The sequence below is a fragment of the Equus quagga genome, chromosome 11 (assembly GCF_021613505.1).
Source record: "Equus quagga isolate Etosha38 chromosome 11, UCLA_HA_Equagga_1.0, whole genome shotgun sequence".
Classification (NCBI taxonomy): domain Eukaryota; kingdom Metazoa; phylum Chordata; class Mammalia; order Perissodactyla; family Equidae; genus Equus; species Equus quagga.
Window position 1 is genome coordinate 638,405 of NC_060277.1, and position 21,554 is coordinate 659,958.

The 21,554-nt window shown below is 44.0% G+C and overlaps 1 protein-coding gene across 6 annotated transcripts in view; it reads right to left on the minus strand.

Moving 5' to 3' along the window:
* Positions 1-21,554, minus strand: part of ARFGEF3 (ARFGEF family member 3) — a 146,332-nt gene that overhangs the window by 81,665 nt on the left and 43,113 nt on the right. For 3 of the 6 annotated variants that reach the window (XM_046675960.1, XM_046675956.1, XM_046675962.1), the window contains exons 5-7: positions 16,213-16,281; positions 2,855-2,986; positions 28-150 (exon numbers count right to left, since the gene is read on the minus strand). In XM_046675960.1, the coding sequence (XP_046531916.1) occupies positions 28-150; positions 2,855-2,986; positions 16,213-16,281 (324 nt within the window). The remainder of the gene's footprint in view (positions 1-27; positions 151-2,854; positions 2,987-16,212; positions 16,282-21,554) is intronic. The other 3 variants (XM_046675959.1, XM_046675958.1, XM_046675961.1) reach the window with 3 other exon arrangements.

The following is a 21,554-nucleotide window of genomic DNA, read 5'->3' on the forward strand; positions in this document are numbered from 1 at the left end:
AGGACCGTGTGCACGCCGCAGGCTCACCGTGCTCTCCTGCCTCTGGCGCAACTGCAAAGTCAAGTCACTCAGCATCTGACTGAGAGTGGCCCGCACAGCAGTGTTTATGCTGCGCTGGTGGCAGCTACACACGTATGTCTCAATGCACACCTGGTAGGGAGATAAGACAGCAACACATGTCTGTAGGCATCAGTCCATCACCAACAAGCTGGAGAGGACGTTAGACCCTTTAAATAGAAAGTCAGCCTGACTTAGGACTAGTTATCAATGAGTCCTACACATATTTAAAATCCCCAGGAAATCTGCTTTCAAGCACATAGGAAAAGTAATATTTTCCTAAGGCTTATCCTCTTAGCAGCTTATTCTTCTGAGCATCAAAGGAGAATGCAAATTTGTGACTGTTAGATATGCCAAATAATCCTATCTAGAACAAACTCAGGTGACTGGAAATGAATCAGGAAAAGCTTTCTCCACAGCAACAGAGGGACAGAATGTATTAACTGCTGAGTTACGAAGGGTGCTCTCTAAACAAGTCTAACCCTGCATTAACTCCCCAGCTGTGGTGTTCTCCTAGAAATCTGATAAATGTGCTCATCAGCTGTGTCACCAGGCGGCATGGCTCCTGGTCAAATGCTGCCAGATGACCCAGCTGCATCTGAACAGGAGAACTGAGAATGCAATATGAGGCCTGGTAGGGTCACAGGCTGGGCTTCCCTTGGGAACTCCTGGCCTTGCTCCGGCCCTCTGAGAAGCTCTGCAAGCTCTGCTCACAGCCTTGTTACAGAAATGTTGGTTCCCACGGAGCTGAAACTCGGTGCTCCTAATCAAGGTGGCTCTCTGCCCACTGAGGTGGCTCTCAGCTTCCTACTCCTCAGCTAATACCTGAGGGCTCAAGACCAGCTGTGGGCCCCTGTGAACCGCACCTGCCTGCTGACCTGCTTTGGCTCCTGTCTCACATCCTGCTGGGCGAGCAGAATGTCAGGTATGGCCTATCTGGGTCTTGCGAGTCTGAACGTCAGGTTGAGCCTGAGAAGGCCTCCTGATGGCTGCAGCATCACGAAATCCCAATTTGAAACAAAGATCCCTTATTTGATGGTGATGATGTTAAATACCATGATCATTTTATTCTAATTCTTCTGGAAGCTACAGGGATGGGCATAATACATAATACATGCTCGCTTTAAATCCTCCCATGGTTTTCCCTCCAAAGTATGCTATCCTTTCCATTTTGTCAAGCATACTTAGCTCCACAGAAAGAAAACAAAGGGATTTAACGTACCTGAATTATTTTTCTAGGAATAACTCCAAGATTATCCACAATGAAAATACAAGGTTCTCACCTAAATGGAAAATTTAATTTGATGATTGATAACTGAGACGGGAGAGAGACTAAATGTTAACTTTTGTTGTTGCTACCACTTATGCTAGTGTTTTCTGCCAGGTCTCACTATAATAACCTTTTTGGTAAAATTAACCAGGTAAAGGTATATTTTACTAACAGTTTAATTTATCTCTTATTGAATGCTTAATATTCTAAATGAGCATTTAAAACTCAAAAGTGTATTTGGAAGTTGGTTTAGATTAATTCATTTTAAGTCAAAAAATAAGAGCAAGTTCCAAAATATTTTCTTTCAAACTATCAGGTAGGGCATATCGATTTTAAATTCATTTTCTCAAATGATCATGGATTATAACGTACTTGAAGGTATAATTTATACATACTGAGAAAAAAGTATGTGTTTTAATCCTGAAAGGCTTTTACCTTTGAATGTGATGAAATGGTTTAAAACTCTTGAAAACACATCTGAGTGCAGTGTTCACTTTGATGAGACAAATTCTCCGTGGTGTTATTAGGGGCACTAGGATGATTTGTGCCTCAGGACTTAATGGTTCTCTTTAAATCTTACCTTCTCCCAAGAAGTCTTTGTAACTGTTGATCTTTATAAGATCTCTAAGCTCTGATATTATAAACTTGAGGGGGAATTTTAAGCCTTAGAAGCATTAAAGATGAGAGAGTAATCAATTTGAGAGCTGAACCACATATGGTATCACACAATTCTGAATACTGAGAGCCGTACCACTAAAGGAGCTCCCTTAAAAATGACGCCAGTCCCTTCAGAGCCATGGAAGAAAGCACACCGCAGGAACCGGACTTTAAATGACACAAGCAGCGCTGTGAACAGACGAGAGCTCCCCAGATGCCACAAGTATGTCTGAGCTTTAAGTGCACTGCTGTTTCAGTGTGCAGCTGCTCATCCCACAGGGCGACCCTGCAAGTGACTTGCTGCAGGAGGCGTTTTGTGACGGGAAAAGGACGCATGTTCACTCTGCTAAAAAAAGTATTAACCTACAAGGCTCATTCTACTAAAGTGGGAGTATAAACACTGAATGTGACAAAAGGCAGTCCTTTTAAATATAAAAAGACCACGTATCTGATCATATCACTACCTTCAGGTCCCCAGAAAGAAATGCCTTATCAGCTATCCTGACATCTTCTAAGGAAATGCTTCTTACACTTCTAGCCTACTAATAAACTGGCAAAAGGATAAGGTTAAGAGAACTAGGGTTTCCCTTATAGCCTTACCGCTGTACTCAAGGCCAATGTGTTTTCACCTGGTGAATGTTCTTCCTCTGGGTTGGGCAGTGTAAAACCAGCATGTCAAATCAGAGACGCTAAGAGAATACCAAGTCCAAAGGCAGGCTGAGTTTCTGGAAAGGGCTCACCAACAACTTCTTTTCGTATCTCCAGTACCACTGATGCTTCCCATGCCCTCTGCTGTTATAGTGCAGAACTGACACTTAACAAGCCTCAGTCCTGCACGTAGGCCAGCGGCTCAAAGGGCAAGTCAAGTACCTTGTGAAAAGCCACAGGCCCCTGATGGCCAGGAAACACACGAAGACACAGGGCAGTGAGGAGTTTCGTAACGGACATTTTGATCATTTCATGCATTTGTGGACATCCAGCTTTACGGCATGCTAAACACAACTGAGAGCAAAAACACAAATCGTTAATGAAGCAACACAAACCCCAAAAGCAGAAGCACAAGGAACAAGAAAACACAAGTCTGCAAGCCAGCCATAAGCAACAGAAGTTTTATATCAAGTAAGTACACTGATAAATAACAGTACTAGGTTAAACCCAGGGTGAGTGACTTTTATTAAACATGAAGCAGCGTGGTGGAATGTGGCAGATATTCAATATTGGCCAAAGGGAAGACAAATTTTAAAGAAGCTACCACAACAGAAATTTGCCTAGCTTTCCAAAATACGTATGACCTTTGTTAAACTGTGCATTTACCTTCTCTTTCCTGTCTGAATGGGGTTAGTGGCATAGCTTTGTTACAACAGTGCATGATACTGAGTAATAAGTTCCACACAGAGAAGAGCTAGTAGGTTTCCAATTGGAAAATTTTTATGGAGATGAAAAAGAATTTATGGTGAAAAAAATGGAAAGGATCAGAGATTAAGCTATGAGAAAGCAGAAAAAATGTCTTTTCATAAAGGGAAAACTATGAACGCTGTTGATCACATTAGAACAAAAGAAAACTGTGATTATCACTACAAGTCTACACTCAACGTTGAATCATGATGACAACTCTGTGGCCAGGTCGTTTCTGGGTGACCAGCTGTAGCAGGTGGGTATGTGACGGGCACCTCATCAAATGGGTCCTGCTGATGCACACATACACCAGGTGAACTGAAATTGCTTTATTATTCCTAAGAAATATGTGCATAAGTAAGTCTGATCACCATGCTTGGATAGGGAAATTTGCTGGTTTTTCTTTTGGATCTCAACTTAAAGGGAAATTCTTAAGGTGCCCAGGCACAAGTGGACAACTCAGACTGCGACTTCTCTCTTCCTCCTCCATGTCCTTCTTGGCTTAAGCAGGCCTATTAAAATGGTTTAAATTTCTGCCCCTTCCCAGGCAGAGCCTTTTGCTTGGCCTACAGAGGGTCTACTGAACCAGCCCAAAATGAAGTAGAGCGATCTCTGCATTGCTCCATGCGTCTTCTAAATCCAAATCAGTCCTTCCAGAGCCATGCACGTCTGAGGTAAAGGAAAGTGTGGAAATTCCTCGCAAAAGGACTAGTTTGCTCAAGGCCCATCAGGCAGTAAGCAGCCAAAGAACAAACACCTCAGAGGAGTCAAACCAGAGTGAGTAAAGAGACCAGCTCCTGAGGAAGAAAAGAAAGGGTTTCCAGAAGGAAGAAAAGAAAGTTTCCAGGTGAAAAAGTGGAGAAGCTTCCTAGAATGGGATTTCCTTACTCCACTGGCCTCAGTGGTTTCAGACAACAGTCCTGGCTCCCTTGCCAGGAGGTGGGGTTACTTCTCCCAGTCTTAGAGAGAACATAAATGAGATGCTTCCAAGATAAACGGGTCAGGTCATCTGTGCTCTTGCCTTCTGGGTGTGTCTGGAGACTGTCTGCTCCCTAGTTGTAGAATATTTTATTGGAGGTACGGCTCAGAAATAATGTTACCACATTAGACTGAAAACAAAAAGTATCTCCGAACATTTCAAGAATTATAAGTCAGGGGCCGGCCCCGTGGCCGAGTGGTTAAGTTCGTGGGCTCTGCTTCGGTGGTCTGGGGTTTTGCCGGTTCGAGCCCTGGGTGCAGACATGGCACCGCTTGTCAAGCCATGCTGAGGCAGCGTCCCACATGTTACAACTAGAAGGACCGACATGCAAAAATACACAACTATGTACGAGGGGAGGGAAAAGGAAAAATGAAATCTTTAAAAAAGAATTATAAGTCAGCCCAATTAAAAAAATACTTTAGTGACAGCTAGAATCTTTAAATCGGAATCTTCAGCAGCAGGTCTTGAGCCTCCATGTTTTTAAGCTCCCTTGGGTAACAAGTGGAACCAGACTCCAGATCCTCTAAGGGCAATACAATGGTCAGAAAAGATAAACTAAGCATCTGTATGTAAAGACACGCAAGAAAGTGGCACATGCCTAGTGCTCACTTAAATCTATGGTCACAAAAAAAGTGCAATTCATCAACACTTCTGCTTCACGTGTAAAAACACCATACAGCTTTATCTAACTAAATGCCTCGGGAAAGGCCCAAGTGGGACAAGGCTCCTAAGAATTCCAGGCCGTTGCCAATATCACTATGGCGCGATTCTACTAACTTTCCCAAGACTGAGAGGAGCCAGGAAGCAATACAGCATCGTGGTCAACAGCACATACTTGAAATGTAAAACGTGGATTAGAATGTTGAGCTGTAGAAACTTGGGGAAGCAAATTAACCTCACTTTCCCCAGGATTCTTTATCCAGCTTGGTTGTGGTAAAGATTAAAAGAGAATGTACATAAAATGCTACCATTGACATGCCCTAGAGACTCAACCACTAGTAGCTACTATTATTAGCCAGCGTTTTGGATGTGAGGGATGGATGGGCAGATGGAGTGAAAGAGGGAGGTCTCGGAAAGTAAGAATCTTAGAGAAAAAAACAATGCTCTTTGAGACAGACTTGGCTTGACCTGACACCACGTGACAGGATCAATGACCGGAAGTTTCCCAATAAGTCAGTAAGACTGAACGAGCAAAGACACATTTATGAACTAGGCTTTCTCACCCTGAGAATCCCACACAGGAGCCCTCAGTAGGCATGAGAACATGCCTCAAACCTTTCAATGGAACAGGGTCATTAACCATCTTCAAATTAGCGTCACAGAGCTTCTGGCTCTGATGCCACCAATTCCTTAACCACGAGACCTTGGCAATTTTTACTCCCACATCTGTTTCCTATATTAAGATTACTATCCTTGGAAAACTCAACATATCTGCTAATTTGGGCATCATAGTAAGAGAAATCTTGGGCCTAGCTTTCAACCAATGAAGAGAAGGATTATGTATCCATATGGAGTTTTATTTTATTCATGAAATTTAACAGAAAACATATGTTGGGTATTTCATAATTGTCCACTCCTAAATCTGTGATATTTCTTATTCCTCCTGCATCATAAAAGACCCTGTTCTGAAAAACTTTCACTATTGCAGTTTAATGAAGCGAGTTAAAGGAAGATGCATAAATGAAGAGTGCCTCTTACTGACATTCTAAGCACTTAGGGACCTTCTTACAGTTTCAGCAGGACCTTGGGGAAACGGCCTCGTTCTCCATGCTTGAGTGCACACTCCTACTTCCTATCAACAGGTTTCAGGGGAAGCTCTATCCTCATGTAACAGTCAATGCACAGCAAAGACACGTCTGGATTCTTGCCCAACATCTCCACAGGAGTTTTAAATGGTTTATTTTAAGGTGTTTTTATACATTGTTTCCATAGCTATATCAAAACTGACAACAGGAGAAAAGAATTTGTTTTTCCTTTAAGTTAAAGACATTTTTTTCTTTTTTTCCAATTATTTTATTGAGGTGATAATGGTTTATAACACTGTGTATTTTCACGTGTACATTATTATTTATCAGTTTCTGTATAGAATGCATAGTGCTCACCACCATTAGTCTAGTTTTTATCTATATGTGGATATCACCGTAAATATGTGCCCCTTTAACCATTTTGCTCACCCCCCTAACCCCTTTCCTCTCTGGTAACCAGTAATCTGTTCTCTTTATTTATGTATTTATCATCTTCCACATATGAGTGAAATCATGCAGTATTTGTCTTTCTCTGTATGGCTTATTTCACTTAACATCACACCCTCAAGGTCCATCCATTTTGTTGTTCCCTATAAATTTTAGGATTCTTCTATTTCCATGAAGAATGTCATTGGGGTCCTGATTGGGATTGCATTGAATGTGTAGATTGCTTTAGGTAATATGGACATTTTAACTGTTTGTTCTTCCAATCCATGAGCATGGAATATTTTTCCTTTTCTTTATATTTTCTTCAATTTCTTTCAATAATGTCTTATAGTTTTCAGTGCGTAGCTCCTTCACCTCCTTGGTTAAATTTATTTCTAGATATTTTATTCTTTTTGTTGTGGTTGTAAATGGAATTGTATTCTTGACTTCTCTTTCTCCTAGTTCATAATTAGTGTACAGAAATGCAACTGATTTTTGTAAGTTTATTTTGTACCCTGAAACTTTGCTGTAGTTGTTGATTATTTCTAAGTTTTTTGATGGATTCTCTAGGGTTTTCTATATATAGAATCAAGTCATCTGCAAACAGTGAGATTTTCACTTCCTCCTTTCTGATTTGGATTCTTTTTATTTCTTTTTCTTGCCTAACTGCTCTGGTCCAAACTTCCAGTACTATGCTGAATAGAAGTAGTGAGAGTGGACACCCTTGTCTTGTGTCTATTCTCAGAGGGATGGCTTTCAGTGTTTCACTGTTAAGTATGATGTTGGCTGTGGGTTTGTCATATATGGCCTTTATTATGTTGAGGTACTTTCCTTCTATACTCATCTTATTGAGCGTTTTTATGATAAATAGATGTTGGATCTTGTCAAATGCATTCTCTGTGTCTACTGAAATGATCATGTGATTTTTATTCCTCATTTTGTTAATGTAGTATATCACATTGATTGATTTGAGGATATTAAACCATCCCCGTGTCCCTGGTACAAATCCTACTTGATCATGGCGTATGATCCTTTTAATGTATTGCTGTATTGGGGTTGCCAATATTTTGTTGAGGACTTTTGCGTCTGTGTTCATCAGTGATATTGGCCTGTAATTTTCCTTCTTTGCATTGTCCTTGCTTGGCTTTGGTATCACAGTAATGTTGGCCTCACAGAATGAGTTAGGAAACATTCTGTCCTCTTCAATCTTGTGGAATAGTTGGGAAGGATAGGTATTAAATCTTCTTTGAATGTTTGGTAGAATTCTCCAGAGAAGCCATCTGGTCCTGAACTTTTGTTTTTTGGGAGGTTTTTGATTACTGTTTTAATCTCTTTACTTGTGATTGGTCTATTCAGATTCTTTATTTCTTCTTGATCCATTTTTGAGAGCTTCTATGAATCTAGGAATTCATCCATTTCTTCTAGATTGTCCAATTTGTTGGCATATAGTTTTCTATAGTATTCTCATAATTCTTTGTATTTCTGCCATATCCACTGTAATTTCTCCTTTTTCATTTCTAATTTTATTTATTTGAGCCTTCTCTTTCTCTCAGTGAGTCTGGCTAAGGGTTTGTCAATTTTATTTTCTCAAAGAAACAGCTCTTAGTCTCACTGATCCTTTCTACTGTTTTTTAGTCTCTATTTCATTTTTTTCTTCTCTAATTTTTATTATTTCCCTCCTTCTGTAATTTGGCCTTTGTTTGTTCTTCTTTTTCTAGTTCTGTTGGGTGTAGTTTAAGGTTACTTGTTATTTGTTGAGGTAGGTCTGTATTGCTATGAATTTCCCTTAGAACCACTTTTGCTGCATCCTATAAGAGTTGGTATGTTGTATTTTCATTTTCATTTATCTCTGGGTATTTTTTTTATTTCTTCATTGATCCAATGGTTGTTCAGTACCATGTGGTTTAGCCTCTATGTTATTTGTGACTCTCCCAGATTTTTTCTTGTAGTTGATTTCTAGTTTCATAGCACTGTGTTGGAAAAGATGCTTGATATGATTTCATTCTTAAATTTATTGAAGCTTGCCTTGTTTCCCAACATATGGTCTGTCTTTGAGAATGTTCCACGTGCATTTGAGAAAAATGTGTATTCTGCTGATTTTAGGTGGAACATTCTATAAATATCTATTAAGTCCATCTGATCCAGTGTTTCATTTAATTCCACTATTGTTGACTTGTTGACTTTCTGTCTGGATGATCTATCCACTGGTGTAAGTGGGGTGTTGAAATCCCCCGCTACTATTGTGTTGCTGTTAATTTTTCCCTTTAGGTCTGTTAATAGTTGCTTTATGTACTTTGGTGTTCCTCTGTTAGATGCATACATATTCATAAGTGTTATGTACTCTTGGAATGTCCCTTTTATCATTATATACTGTCCCTCTTGGTCTCTCATTGTCTTTTTTATCTTCAAGTCTGCTTCGTCTGACATATGTACGGCAACACCTGCTTTCTTTAGTTTGCCATTTTCTTGGAGTATCATCTTTCATCCCTTCACTCTGAGCCTGTGTTTGTCCTTAGAGCTGAGATCCGTTTCCTGGAGGCAGTATATTGTTGGGTCTTGTTTTTTAATCCATCCAGCTACTCTGTGTCTTTTGATTGGAGAATTCAATCCATTTACATTCAGAGTGATTACTGATACAAGACAGCTTAATGCTGCCATTTTATCTCTTGTTTTCTGGTTGTTCTATATTTCCATTGTTTCTCTTCGCTTGTATTTCTGACTGCCATTTCAGTTTGGTGGTTTTCTATGAGGGTTTTCTCAGTTTTCTCTTTATGTATGATTTGTGACTCTCCTCTGATCTTTTTGTGTGGCAGTTACCATGAGGTCTGTATAAAAGATCTCATAGATGAGATAGTCCATTTTCTGACAGCCTGTTACCTCCATTAGCCTAAGGCAGGTTCCATCCCTCTCCTCGTCCCCTTCTATGTTTTTGTTTTCACAAATTACTATTTTTTGTGTTGTGAGTTTGGGACCAAATGGAGATGTTTATTGTTATTTTTGATGCTTTCTTTCCCTTTATCCTTTGTGTTATAATTAAGTCTTTGCTAACCTATTCTGATAGAGTAACTTTCTGATTTTGTCTGTCTATTTATCACCTTGCTCAAAGCTTTGTAAACCTTTGCCTTTTTGCTTCAGGTAGGAGGGCTCCCTTCATCATTTCTTGTAAGGCAGGTCTAGTGGCAATGAACTCCCTCAGCTTTTGTTTATCTGGGAAAGCTTTTATTTCTCCATCCCATCTGAAGGATAATTTTGCTAGATAGAGTATTCTTGGCTGATAGTTTTAGTCTTTCAGTATTTGCAATACATCATTTCACTCTCTCCTAGCCTGTGAGGTTTCTGCTGAGAGCCTGATGGGGGTTCCTTCGTAGGTTATTTTCTTCTGCCTTCCTGCCTTTAATATTTTTCCTTTGTCGTTGACTTTTGCCAGTTTTACTAATATATGCCCTGGAAAAGGTCTTTTTGCACTCATGTAATTAGGAGTTCTGTTGACTTCATGTACTTGTAAGTCCAGTTCCTTCACCAGGTTTGGGAAGCTCTCAGCTATTACTTCTTTAAACAGGCTCTCTGCTCCTTTCTCCTTCTCTTCCCACTCTGGGATACCTATATAATCCTTATGTTGTTTTTCCTATTGAGTCAGATATTTCTCAAAAAATTTCTTCAGTTTTTAAAGTCTTAGTTCTCTCTCCTCCTCCACCTGAAGCATTTCTATCCTCTAAATGATTCTTTCCTCCATAATGTCAGCTCTGTTTTTTAAGGTTTCTATATTGTTTTTTATCTCATTCATTGTGTTCATTATGTCCAGAATTTGTTTCATTTTTTTGGTACAGTTTCAATTTCTTTGGTGAAGTATTCCTTCTGCTCATTAATTTTATTCCTGAGCTCACTGAACTGTCTTTCTGAGTCTTCTTATAACTTGCTGAGTTTCTTTATGACAACTATTTTGAGTTCTCTGCCATTTAGATTATAAATTTCTGTGACTTCAGGATTGGTTTCTGGAAACTTGTCACTTTCCTTCTGCTCTGAAGTGTTGCTGTGGTTTTTCATGGTGTTTGAGGAAGTGAACGTCTGCTGGCACACTGGTGGTAGGATCAGGTCAGGTTCCACCTGCCACTGCTGAAGGAAAGCAGGAGCTGTGTTTCTGATCTTGCCCCATCTATTTGGAGTTGTGTGGGTATGGCTGCTCTGCATTTGTGTAGGCTGGCCACAGCCACTTGGCGGGCCACTCTTGTGAGGGAGGGGCCTCTGTGCCTCTGTCCTCAGCAGACAGGTTGTGCAGGCCAGCATGGTGCTCACTGGTGGCTTGGCTGAGCTATTGTGCTTGGTGGGCAGGGCACCTTTGTGGGGGCCAACCTGTGCCTCCTTGGTGGGGAGCGCTCCCACTGGCAGGGCCGCTGCAGCACGGTGGGTGCTTCTGCAGGCCAAGGCAACGTTTGTGACCCTGCCAGGCTCCCTCTACCTTCTCTTAGAGTCACACCAACTGCTGTGTAAGGCTCTGTGATCTGGCTCACTGCTGCCAGCAAGGGGCAGGCGTGTGCTCTTCCATCTCCACTGTGACCTGGGGATCAAGTACACCCACTTTCAGATGTGTAGCAGTGTGAGTCTCTCAGGCATCCTGTTGTGCTGTGTGGGTATCCTCCATTGGCCAATGACTGTCCATTTAGTTGTAATTCAGAGGGGGAGAGACAAAGGGAACAGCTCATTCCACCATGTTGCTGATGTCACCCCCCCCCCCCCCCATGCTCATGTTATGCCAGATCATATAAACATGGAATGGGGTGGAGGGCATGCTCCTCCCTTTCTAAAGGCTGACAACAGGCCTTATTGGTGAAAATACATTTGTAGCAGATTAAATTGTTAAAGTATTTAAGAAATAAGTTTGAGACATATCAAGCATGGACAAATGGGAGGGGGAGATGTGGAGGTGATTTGGCAGGAGGAAATGATGAAAGAGAAGATACCAGGGATTAGGAGAAAAGCTTGTACTTTTTAGGGGAGGCGTCCCCATCAAGAGGATGCTGTTGCGGTCTGGGGCTCCATACTCTTGGGGGGTTGATCAGCCATGGCAGAGACACAAGGCAGCTCTCACCTGGGTTTTAGGTCCATAAACCTGGCAGAATATCATCTAAAATGAGATTATACCAATATTCCCTTGTGGCAGTGCTTCTCAAACTTTAATATGCGTATGAATCACATGGGGCTCTCAGTACAGAGCAGATTCTGGTTCACAGGTCTGGGCTGGGGTCTGAGGTTCTGCATTTCTCATGAGCTCCAAGGTGCTGATGATGCACCTGGTTGGTAGCCCATGTGACAATTCACTTCAATATGGTTTTAAAACAAAGCTTGGTTGGAGGGAACAGTAGCCATCAGAGCAGTTATTATCAACTTGACTACAGTAGAATCACTGGGGAGCTTTTTCAAAACGTGTATGCCCAGGTCACTCCAAGAGCAAAAAACTCAGAATTTCTGGGGCAGCCCCTAGGCATCTTATTTTTGCCACCACTTCTCAAGTGATTCTAACCTGCAGCCTTCAACGAGAATCACCAACTTAAAAGTAAGGCCTCTAAAGATTTGCACCCGTTAGTATCCCATATGTGAGAGAGTAAGCTTCAGCAGTGGAAGGAAGAAAAATCAAAGTTCAATCAAGTAGCTACCCAAAATAGTCAGCCCTACATAGGAACCTTTGTAAGCCTGTCTCCTGTTGTGATGTTTAATGACTGTTGGTAGTGAAGTGATGCATACAATTCTCTTGATAAAAAGATACATTTTAAAGACAAAGACAAGATTAGTTTAACTTCAACCCTGTGTCTGCAGGGTATTTGTGCCTGAGCATGTTTGGAATGGGTGAAGAGGCAGCCCCTCTGGGATGACCACAGTCTACACAGGGGCAAGCAAAGGTACCCCAGGAGTGGGCCTCCCACAGCCAAGCTGATGACAGCACATGCTGCACAGTGTAAAGACCAAAAGCTCAGTCGTATGGGCCAGTCTTGCATGCTAGTTCTACCACTTTCTAGCTATGTGACTTTTGAAAAGTTGATGAACCTCTCCACGTCAGTTGCTTATCTGTAAAATATGGATAATAGTACTTCCTGCTTCACAGCATTGTTGTGCAGATCACATGATTTAATATGGTAAAACTCTGTGAGCAGTGCCTGGCAGAGAGAAAGTGCTAATAAACATTAGGGAGAGCTAGGTAACATTGTCTCTGGGTTTAAATGCCAGTCTCTTGCCATGAGTGGCGCTGCATGTCGTCGTTCCTGCTCAGAATTACTGACTCTGAGAGTGAATGGCTGCAGGGAGCCCAGAACTGTGGCTCGTGCCCAGCAGAGACACACGAGGGGCAGCCACGCCTGGCGTGCAAAGGCCCGCTCTCTGCCTTGGCAGGAGGAGCACTCTCCAGGCGTTTCTGTGGGTGGCTTTCTGATTGGTGCAGCAGGACAGGGAGCCCCTGGCCCTGGCAGCTGGGTGCTCATCCTGCTCAGGGATTGCTCTGCCCCTCGGTAGATGAGCTGAGTAAATGTCCTCACCCACGGATTGGCCAGACAAAGGAGCTGGGTTCTCGCTCTCCTGAAGCTAGTGCTTACGCCAGGCACACACCAACACTGGAGTGAGCCTGCACCCGGCATCTATCAACGGCGCCATGAAATGGTGACTCTCATGGCTGCACGAAGTAGGCCCCCAGCCCTGTGATGCTGTGCGTCCTGCGATGTGTCCAGTCATGGAACAGAGCGGAGGATCTAGCAATACGTGGGAGGACTGGCAGCCACATTATAAATCCTGCCTTAGACACAGAGGTAAAGGATCTGCTCGTGGGTCTGCAGGGGAGGCAGGGCCAAAAACCTCTTCTGGGAGCCTGCACACTGTAAAGGGAGGGTGCCCATGATCAAATGCAGGATGAAAAGTCTATTTTTAACATCCTCACCAAGTCCTCCCTTCGGAGGAATGCAGTCCCAAGCCTTCATCAGGACGGACAAGTCAAAGCCAGCCCTGCTTCACCACCTTCACTCTGTGTTCTGCTGGGAGCTTTTCCAGCGAGGGGGCCTCAGAGGGCTGCAGGCAGGACTAGAAGTGGGAACAAGCTTGCTACTGTTCCCTCCAGAAGCTCGCCCGATCGATGACCCGTCCTTTCAGGATCCTGGCCAGATCAACGCTATTTAGTGGGAACTGGACATCACTGTCAATCTGCAGCTCCATCACAATGGCAGCTGACACTAACCAAGCATTTACTCTGCAGCTGGACCCTTTACATGGATCCTACTTTCTTGCCTAACTGCACAGCTGCACTACAAGACAGGTACTCTTAGCACTGCTCTTACAGGAAACAAACAGGAAGCTAGGGAGGTAGGGAGGTATCCAAGGCAAGCTATGGGGAGGTGGCAGAGCCAGAGTTACACCCAAACATGGGACTATGGAGCCCCTGCTTTCTCACCACCAAGCTCAAATGCCTTCATCTTTTTTCTTTTTAGCTGAGGAAGGTTTGCCCTAAGCTAACATCTGCACCAATCTTCCTCTTTTTCTATGTGAGCTGCTGCCACAGCACGACTGCCAACAAGTGGTGTAGGTCTGTGCCTGGGCAACAAACCCAGGCCGGCAATGCAGAGCAGCTGAACTTAACCACTACGCCACGGGGCTGGCTCTTCAAATGCCTTCGTATTTACACGGCTCTGGGGCTGAGGTTTTTCTCAGAACACAACTTTGTTTTTCTGTATAGGTGTTGGTAGAGACTGCTGTGCTCTGATGCTTCATCCTGTCTGGACAGGTCTGCTGAGTCTTTACTCTGGCTTACAGATACCCCAGTGAACACCCCTGACTTGGCAGTCCATGGCCATGTGTGTCTGCTGTTCAGGAACTACATCTCGACTCCTCCAGATGCTCATTCAAAGCCTGGTTCCTGTGAGGATGATAAAGAAAACCCACTCCACCTCTCGAGGGTAGCCTGGGAATCCCTGGGAGCGCCACCCCCCCACCCCCCAAGGGTCCCGCACCAACCTGTCACCCTGCAGCCCAGCTCCATCAGCAGGGGACCAGCTGGATGGTGACATGCGAATTTTCTTCACATGGCAAAGAGCCAACAAGCTTCCTACACACAGTCCTGTTTCTTGCTATGATCAGAAACTACATTTGTCATTTTAAAAGCGAACTGGCATGAGGTCTCTAAAATAGTCAAACTCATAGAAACAGAGGGTAGAATGTTAGTTGCCAGGGGCTGGGGGTAGGGAATAGGGAGTCACTATTCAACAGGTATGAAGTTTCAGTTATGCAAGAGGAACAAGTCCTAGAGATCTGCCGTACAACACTGTGTCCACAGTTAACATTCCTGGATTGTACATTTAAAAATATGTTAAGAGAACAGATCTCATGTTAAGTGTTCTTACCCTGGTTAAAAAAAAAAAAGGTGAACCTGCAAATAATAAGAGCACTCATAGGTTATCTCTTAAACTTCAATTTAAAAATACTGGTAGCTATTCTATGTCTTTATTTACACAGAGTAAAACACATAAAGTGCTAAAACACAACATTCTCTCCACCTACGTAATGTGCATTTGAGAAGTCATCTATGTTGTAGTGAGGGGCCAGCTGTCTGCTTCTCTGTCTTCTGCTAGACATATGAAAACATTCCACGCGTGCAGAAATAACTTTCTCTTAATTTGCACTCTTTAATGCCACATGATGCCATAAAGCACATATACTGGCCAATATAGGTACTAAATACTACCCATGATAATGTTAACCACGTGAGGGGACACATACGTTAATGAGCTTGATTGTGGTGATTATTTCACAACATATCTGTCTGCGAAAACACCCAGTTGTACACCTTAAAGATATTCAACTTGTGTTTGTCGATTCTACTTTGTTAACAATGAGAAAAAGAAGAAAACAGAAAGCATGCCCGAATGCTCATCAACTACCTGCACCCTCCATTAAACAGCAGTCACCACCAAAACAAAAACCCATGAGTGCTAGCAGGCTTTCTCTTTCACCATAATTTCAGAATTCAGAAAATCATTGCCTCCTTGAGGTCTGAACATGTACTCCTGTCATAACATACAAATCTTGAAGATATTCTTTTCAAGAAATGAAAGGAGAAATATTCTAAGCAGATTAAGGTACAGCTTTGGAATGATGATGTTTCCAAACGCCAAAGGCACATGCCCGCAGCCCAGAGCCAGGCTTCTGGGGTACATGCTCTCAGGAGGGCTGGAGGCACAGCCACTCGGGCTGCAGACAGAAAGAGAAGGCTCTCCAGTGACAGTTACGAGTGCATGCAGCAGGGTGCAGGAGCGGATGGAGTCAATCAATACTCGTCCCTCTAAATCTCATACTTGGTTTCTAAGACTATTTTTAAAATCAAGTGCTGTTCAATCAATCTTAGCAAAAACAGACTAAGATAGCAAGAGCAGGAGCAACAGGCTGTGTGGCAGTCAGGACAACCAGTACTGTTATTTCCCCCCTTAAAGCCTCGGAGCGACCAAAGCATGCAGAGCATTGCGAGGAGGATGCGGAGGATGCGGCTGCGCAGCCTGCGCTGCACAGGGCAACTCCTCGGGAGTCCCCGCAGCAATGGTCAGGAGGGCTTGCCCAGCGCTGGGGGCCAGCTCCCCACACGCATCCCAGACGGAGAAGCAGCGTGAGCAGGGGCACACACACAAGCAGCGCTGGCGTCAGGGGGAAGCGGCACTCACCTCTGCGATCTTCAGCACCGCACTCCCGTTCAGGTCAAAGGTCGGGGTGTAGGTTATGCAGAGTAAAACCTTTAACAACCAGGAGGCGAGGGAGGGAGGAAGAGAGAGTGGTCAGAAACTCAGAAGCAGGTTTCCCTTTCACAAGCCATTCATGCAGCCCTGTCTTCGTGGCTCCTTTGCTCTTGGCTCTACCCGCTTCTTTCTGTCCCACCCACTGCTCTCTGATTGGTGACCACACGTTGTCCAATAAAATAGAAACTAATACTTTAAAAAGCAGAGGTCGCTACCCCTCCCTAAGGGAAGGACCACTGCAAGACTGGCCAGAAATGGCATTCCACATTCCAGCAGGTCCGCCCAGCAGTAAAGAAAACCACACGTGGGCTCTGCGCTGGGCTGTGTGAATTGTCTAGACTGGTATTTTTACTAAGTGTGGTTATTATTGTCCTCATTTTACCTATAAAGAAACTGAAGCTCAGAACAATTAAACACACAGGTAACAAGCTGTGGAGCTGAGATCTGAACCCATGTAACCTGATTCCAACTCCTGAGTCACTTGCAATACCGTCTCCACCTCTCGCTGCACCCCAGCTTCACTGGACTTTCCTGTGTCTGTCCCCTTCCCAAATTCACATGGGATCAGAAATTCTTCCACGGTTGCTTTCCTCTTCCCTCCTGTAATTTCCCCTAGAACGCTGCCTAGGGATTACTGAGTAGTCCCAGGTTCCCCTTATTCACCAAGATATGTAGACAATGAGTTGATGACATTTGTAAGACCTTTAAGGACCCTTAAAAGTTTCACTTTCTACTTGGAGAGCTATTAGGAAATAGATCAATAAAAGCCCGGGACATTTTAAGAATTGCTTCTAATTTTGTAGACAGAGACCAGGTTCTCCCCTATCCATTTGGCTTCTGAGCTGCAACTCTTCTCACTGGCAGTCCTGCCTAGAACCTGGCCTGTCAGCACAGCCTTTTGCAATACTTCCCTGGGTCTGCCCAGTTCAGGAAAGAGCACTGGAGCCCCGCATGTTCACTGGCACAGGCTGTAACCTCAGCACACCCAGGAGTGCAGGGCCAGATGGCACAGGGCCCTCCCTGGTGGCTGCCGCTCCCTCTGAGCTACCAGACCCCATCCCAGGAGCAGCCACTCCTCGGGGAGGGCAAATGTGGATGTAATTAGAGAAGAAAAAAGGGACTTCTATCCATTTTAGCTGTGAGGTTAGATAAGTTAGCTGTGGGTCTGCTCCTCAGCCTTTTGACCCTGAAGTGCCTGATAGCCAAGAGATCCAATCATCTCAAAGCCACGCTGGCTCGACAGAGGGACTGTGGAGTAAATGCCCTCAGCCTCACGGGAAAAGGCTCTCCTTTGTTCAATGACTGTCTTTGGGGGCCGGGGTTTGGTACACAAGAAGGGATGAAAGCTGAGGACAGTGCCACCAGGACCTGGTCTGGCCTGGGAGAGGCCACCTCTTCCCACACGTCTGTCCTGGGGGCGCCTCTGCCTGAATCCCTCCTGGCCTCGCCCTCCTGTGCGTGCTCCTCACGCTGCTCACTTTTTGGGTTGGTTTCTCTCAGCTCTCGACTCAAGGTCACCCCCCAGAGAGGAGGGGGCCTTCTCTGACCACCGTCTCTAAAACGGCCCCTATCACATATCATTGTTTCAATCTTCCCATTAGACTAAACATCCATGGGCCATCTGAAAGGCCCTCGAGCTTTCTCGGATGACACTTTCTTACTGTGATTTTTGTTACCTCGCACAGCCTCCCTTTCTTGAGTCATTGTTTTTACACCATGTTTCATGGCAGGCTGGTGGGTGGGTATCAGAGAAGGGCTGGTGGAGGTGGTAGTCTGTGGAGATGGGGAAGTGAGTTTGTCCATCTGGGCTCTTGGTTTTTTGAGTATTTATAATAACAACTGACAATTGGCAATACTTTACAATATGAAAATAATGATGACAAAGATTTGTCTGAACTGGTTAATTAATGTTACTTATAAGACTGACGATTGACTTTCTGCCTTCCATCGTTCTGTGCATTCATATGAGGTGTGCAAGAGTAGGTTTGGAAAGACGTTTTCAAAACCAGCTTGGTTTTCTGTGAGCTGGAGCTGCATTTTGGTAGCAGTGGCTGGAGGAGGTGGGAGCAGCGCCTGTGGTGGCATCTTTGTGGAGGGTGTCAAGGTGGCAATATTTGATTGCTCAGGGCAACAGAGGAGGCTCAGGGCAACTGAGGAGGCTCAACTCCCTGTGCCTCAGGGAAGCCAGCAAATGCAGAGCGAGGCCTCCCAGCGCCAGTCTGAAGGAGCTGAGGCTCCCTGCACCCAGCCAATGCTGATGCTGTTCAAAAGATCTTTGAGACAAAGCTCTCCACATCTAATGTCTGGCCATTAACATCTGAAGACTCACTGAGCTACACGCAAAAACTAAAAACAATAACGACAGTGGAGCACATTAACAAAGCTGGCTCTTTAAGCTCATGCACAGTTTACGTGCTGGAAGCACAGCAGGTTTCAATGACAGGGCTGACAGTGCCCACGGTCCCCACGACTCATGAGATACATAAAGAGCACAGGGTCTAGTGAGGATGACGGAGCAGACAGAAATGACTTACCAAAAAGGATAAACAGATTAACGTTCACGTGCCCAATGCCTAGCAAGCATTAATTCACTGGATTAAAACAGAGACTGGGTGTAGGAAACCTGGGGCCACAGAAAATTAATTTAGCATGTCTGACTCCCACTGCATAATGAGAGGGGAAAGATTCACATTCTGAGCACGTCGGCCTCAAGGCAAACAGGAGGACTAAATCCCGAAGGCAATTCCATTAAAAATACATCCCTCACAGGGTCTTCAAAGCATATTGACTATATTATCACTGAACAGCAGGAACCTGAGTGAGAAGGCAGGGTCTTGCAATCGCGCCTGCTGGCATGGCCTCCACAGATGAGCTAAGAGAACAGGAAGATAGGCACAAAGCCTTCCAAGGAAAGGGAGCCATTGTTACAGGGCTAATAAAAACCCCAACATCAAAACACAATAACTGAACAGCCACCATGTGCAAGGGGCAACCCCTCAATTTAAAATGTGTATAGAAACCCTGGATAAAAAAGACTAGATGGAAAGGAGAAAGTGAAGCTGACTTAATGCCAGACTTGGGCACAGTGACGAGAATCTGAAAAGCGCAGTCACGTCAGGAAAAGCGACGGAAAGATGTAGGTGCCAAAGATAAGCATTTTTTTCTCATTTTGATGAAAGTTTCTCAACCTCAGCACTACTGACATTTTGGGCCAAATAATTCTTTTTGTGGGGGCCTGTCCCGTGCACTGTAGATGTTTAGCAGCATCCTTGGCCTCTACCCTCTAGATGGCAGTGGCACTCCCTCCCCAAGTTATGGCAACCAAAAATATCCCTAGACAGTGCCAAATGTTCCCTGGGGGACAAATGGCACCCTGTCAAGAACCACCCTGCTAGGTCATTCTCCCCTCACGCCTGTGGGATGGCTGCTTCCCAAAGCCTCGGGGCTGGAATGCAGGCCTTCCAGGGGGTCTGGGGCCAGCCACTGAGATGGCGGCTGAAGATAGCACAGGCAGCTGAGCTACAATCCAACCTTTATCCAGATCTAAGGAAATGAATCAAATTATTTTAGTCCATGAAACTGCTACCACTCATGACTTAAACTGATTTACCTTAGGCTGAAGTGAGAGGTAATCAGAGAAACCACTTTCTGGTTCACCCTGCCCAAATTCTGGCAAATAGCTATTCTGGGAGATTTTTTCAGTCAATAGAAGATTTTTCTAAAACTCTAAGCCCCCAGTTTGGAAAACAATTCAAATGACTTATCGGTTTACAGTCACATCTCAGGTTCTTTTCAGGTTCATCTGTTGTCACCAGCAACAATTCACTGACATTCCTCAGATGTGCCCTTGGCATTGAATTCTAGGAAATACTGTACCAGTGATATCCATAGAAAAAACATGTAAATATTAAATTATAGTGAACTGAGCTAATTCACTCAAACAAATAAATGAACTGTTCTTATTTTCTCCTCCCTCTAAACTCTCTCCCTTGGCAAACTCTCTTAACTCTGCCCTCAAACCAGAGGCCTCACAAATCTATTTCTAGAGCCAATATTTCTCCCAAGTTTCAGCTTATAAACAACACAAATGAACATACGCAATTTCATGAAAATCATGTCAACTACACTCAGTCTCCAAGACAGTAAACAGCTAACATTTCTTCCTGTTCTAAAATTCTTAATTATGCAACCATTATAATTATCCTTAAAGGAATAAACACAGTCATGTGGGAAATGCTTATAATCTAAAGTTAAATGAAAAGAAAAAAATAAAATCCTATATACACAATGACTAGAACTGTGAACACATAAATAGATATGATTAGAAATGAATATACAAAAATCAGTCGTGGTGATGGGGCTGACAATGAGCTTTTTCTATTTTGGAAAACCTGTAATGTTAAACTACTTGTATTTCTTTAAATTATTCTTTTAAAATATTATAATTCTTTGATATCTGACAATATGAACTCACTAGCTCTCCCCTAAGTTAACCCCCTCAAACCCATCATTCAGCCAGAAACTCTGGCTCCAGGTCCCGTAAGCATCCTGGATTTTCCCTTCTCACCTGCCCACTGCCTCCACCACTGCCAGTCCCCAGCTGCTCCCAATTCCATCTGCACATCAGCTCAGCGCACTCAGCTGCGGGGGACCCTCCTACTGCCACCACCCTGGCTCAAGTCCTGGGGACCTGTTGCTTGGGCTCTCAAAATAAGTCATTTCACCAGTGCCTCCGACTTGTTCTCTGGATTCCCAGAGCACCCTGCAAAACCCTGCCCCCGCCCCACCCTTCAGCATCCAGCAACCACTCTCATGCTTCCTCCGAAGGCCCTGATCTCCACCCACTCCCAAATGCTTACTCTGACCTGGCCCCTCAGCACCTGCCTCAGCTCCCCTCCAGGCTCCGTGTCCACCACCCTCGCTAAGCCCAGCTTACACCTGTGCCTTTCGCCTGCAGGACTTTTCTTCTCCACCAGGAAGGCCCTCCCTCCCCATATAATGATCTGAACTCCAAACACCTTTCAAGGGCCCATTCAAATAGTACCCCGCCTTGAGGTGCTGATCTGCCCAGCTCAATGTGGTTTCTCCTTCTGACTTTTCCCACCCAACTTTTCTTCCAATACAACACACACAACTATCTTGAATTATGGTAATTGTGTACAACTGTATCTCTTTTCTATTATATTATAAACCCTGTCTTTGAATGTTTTGCTTTTAATCCTACAAAGTTTGATATATTGTTGGTAATAAAAATATATTCATAAACAATA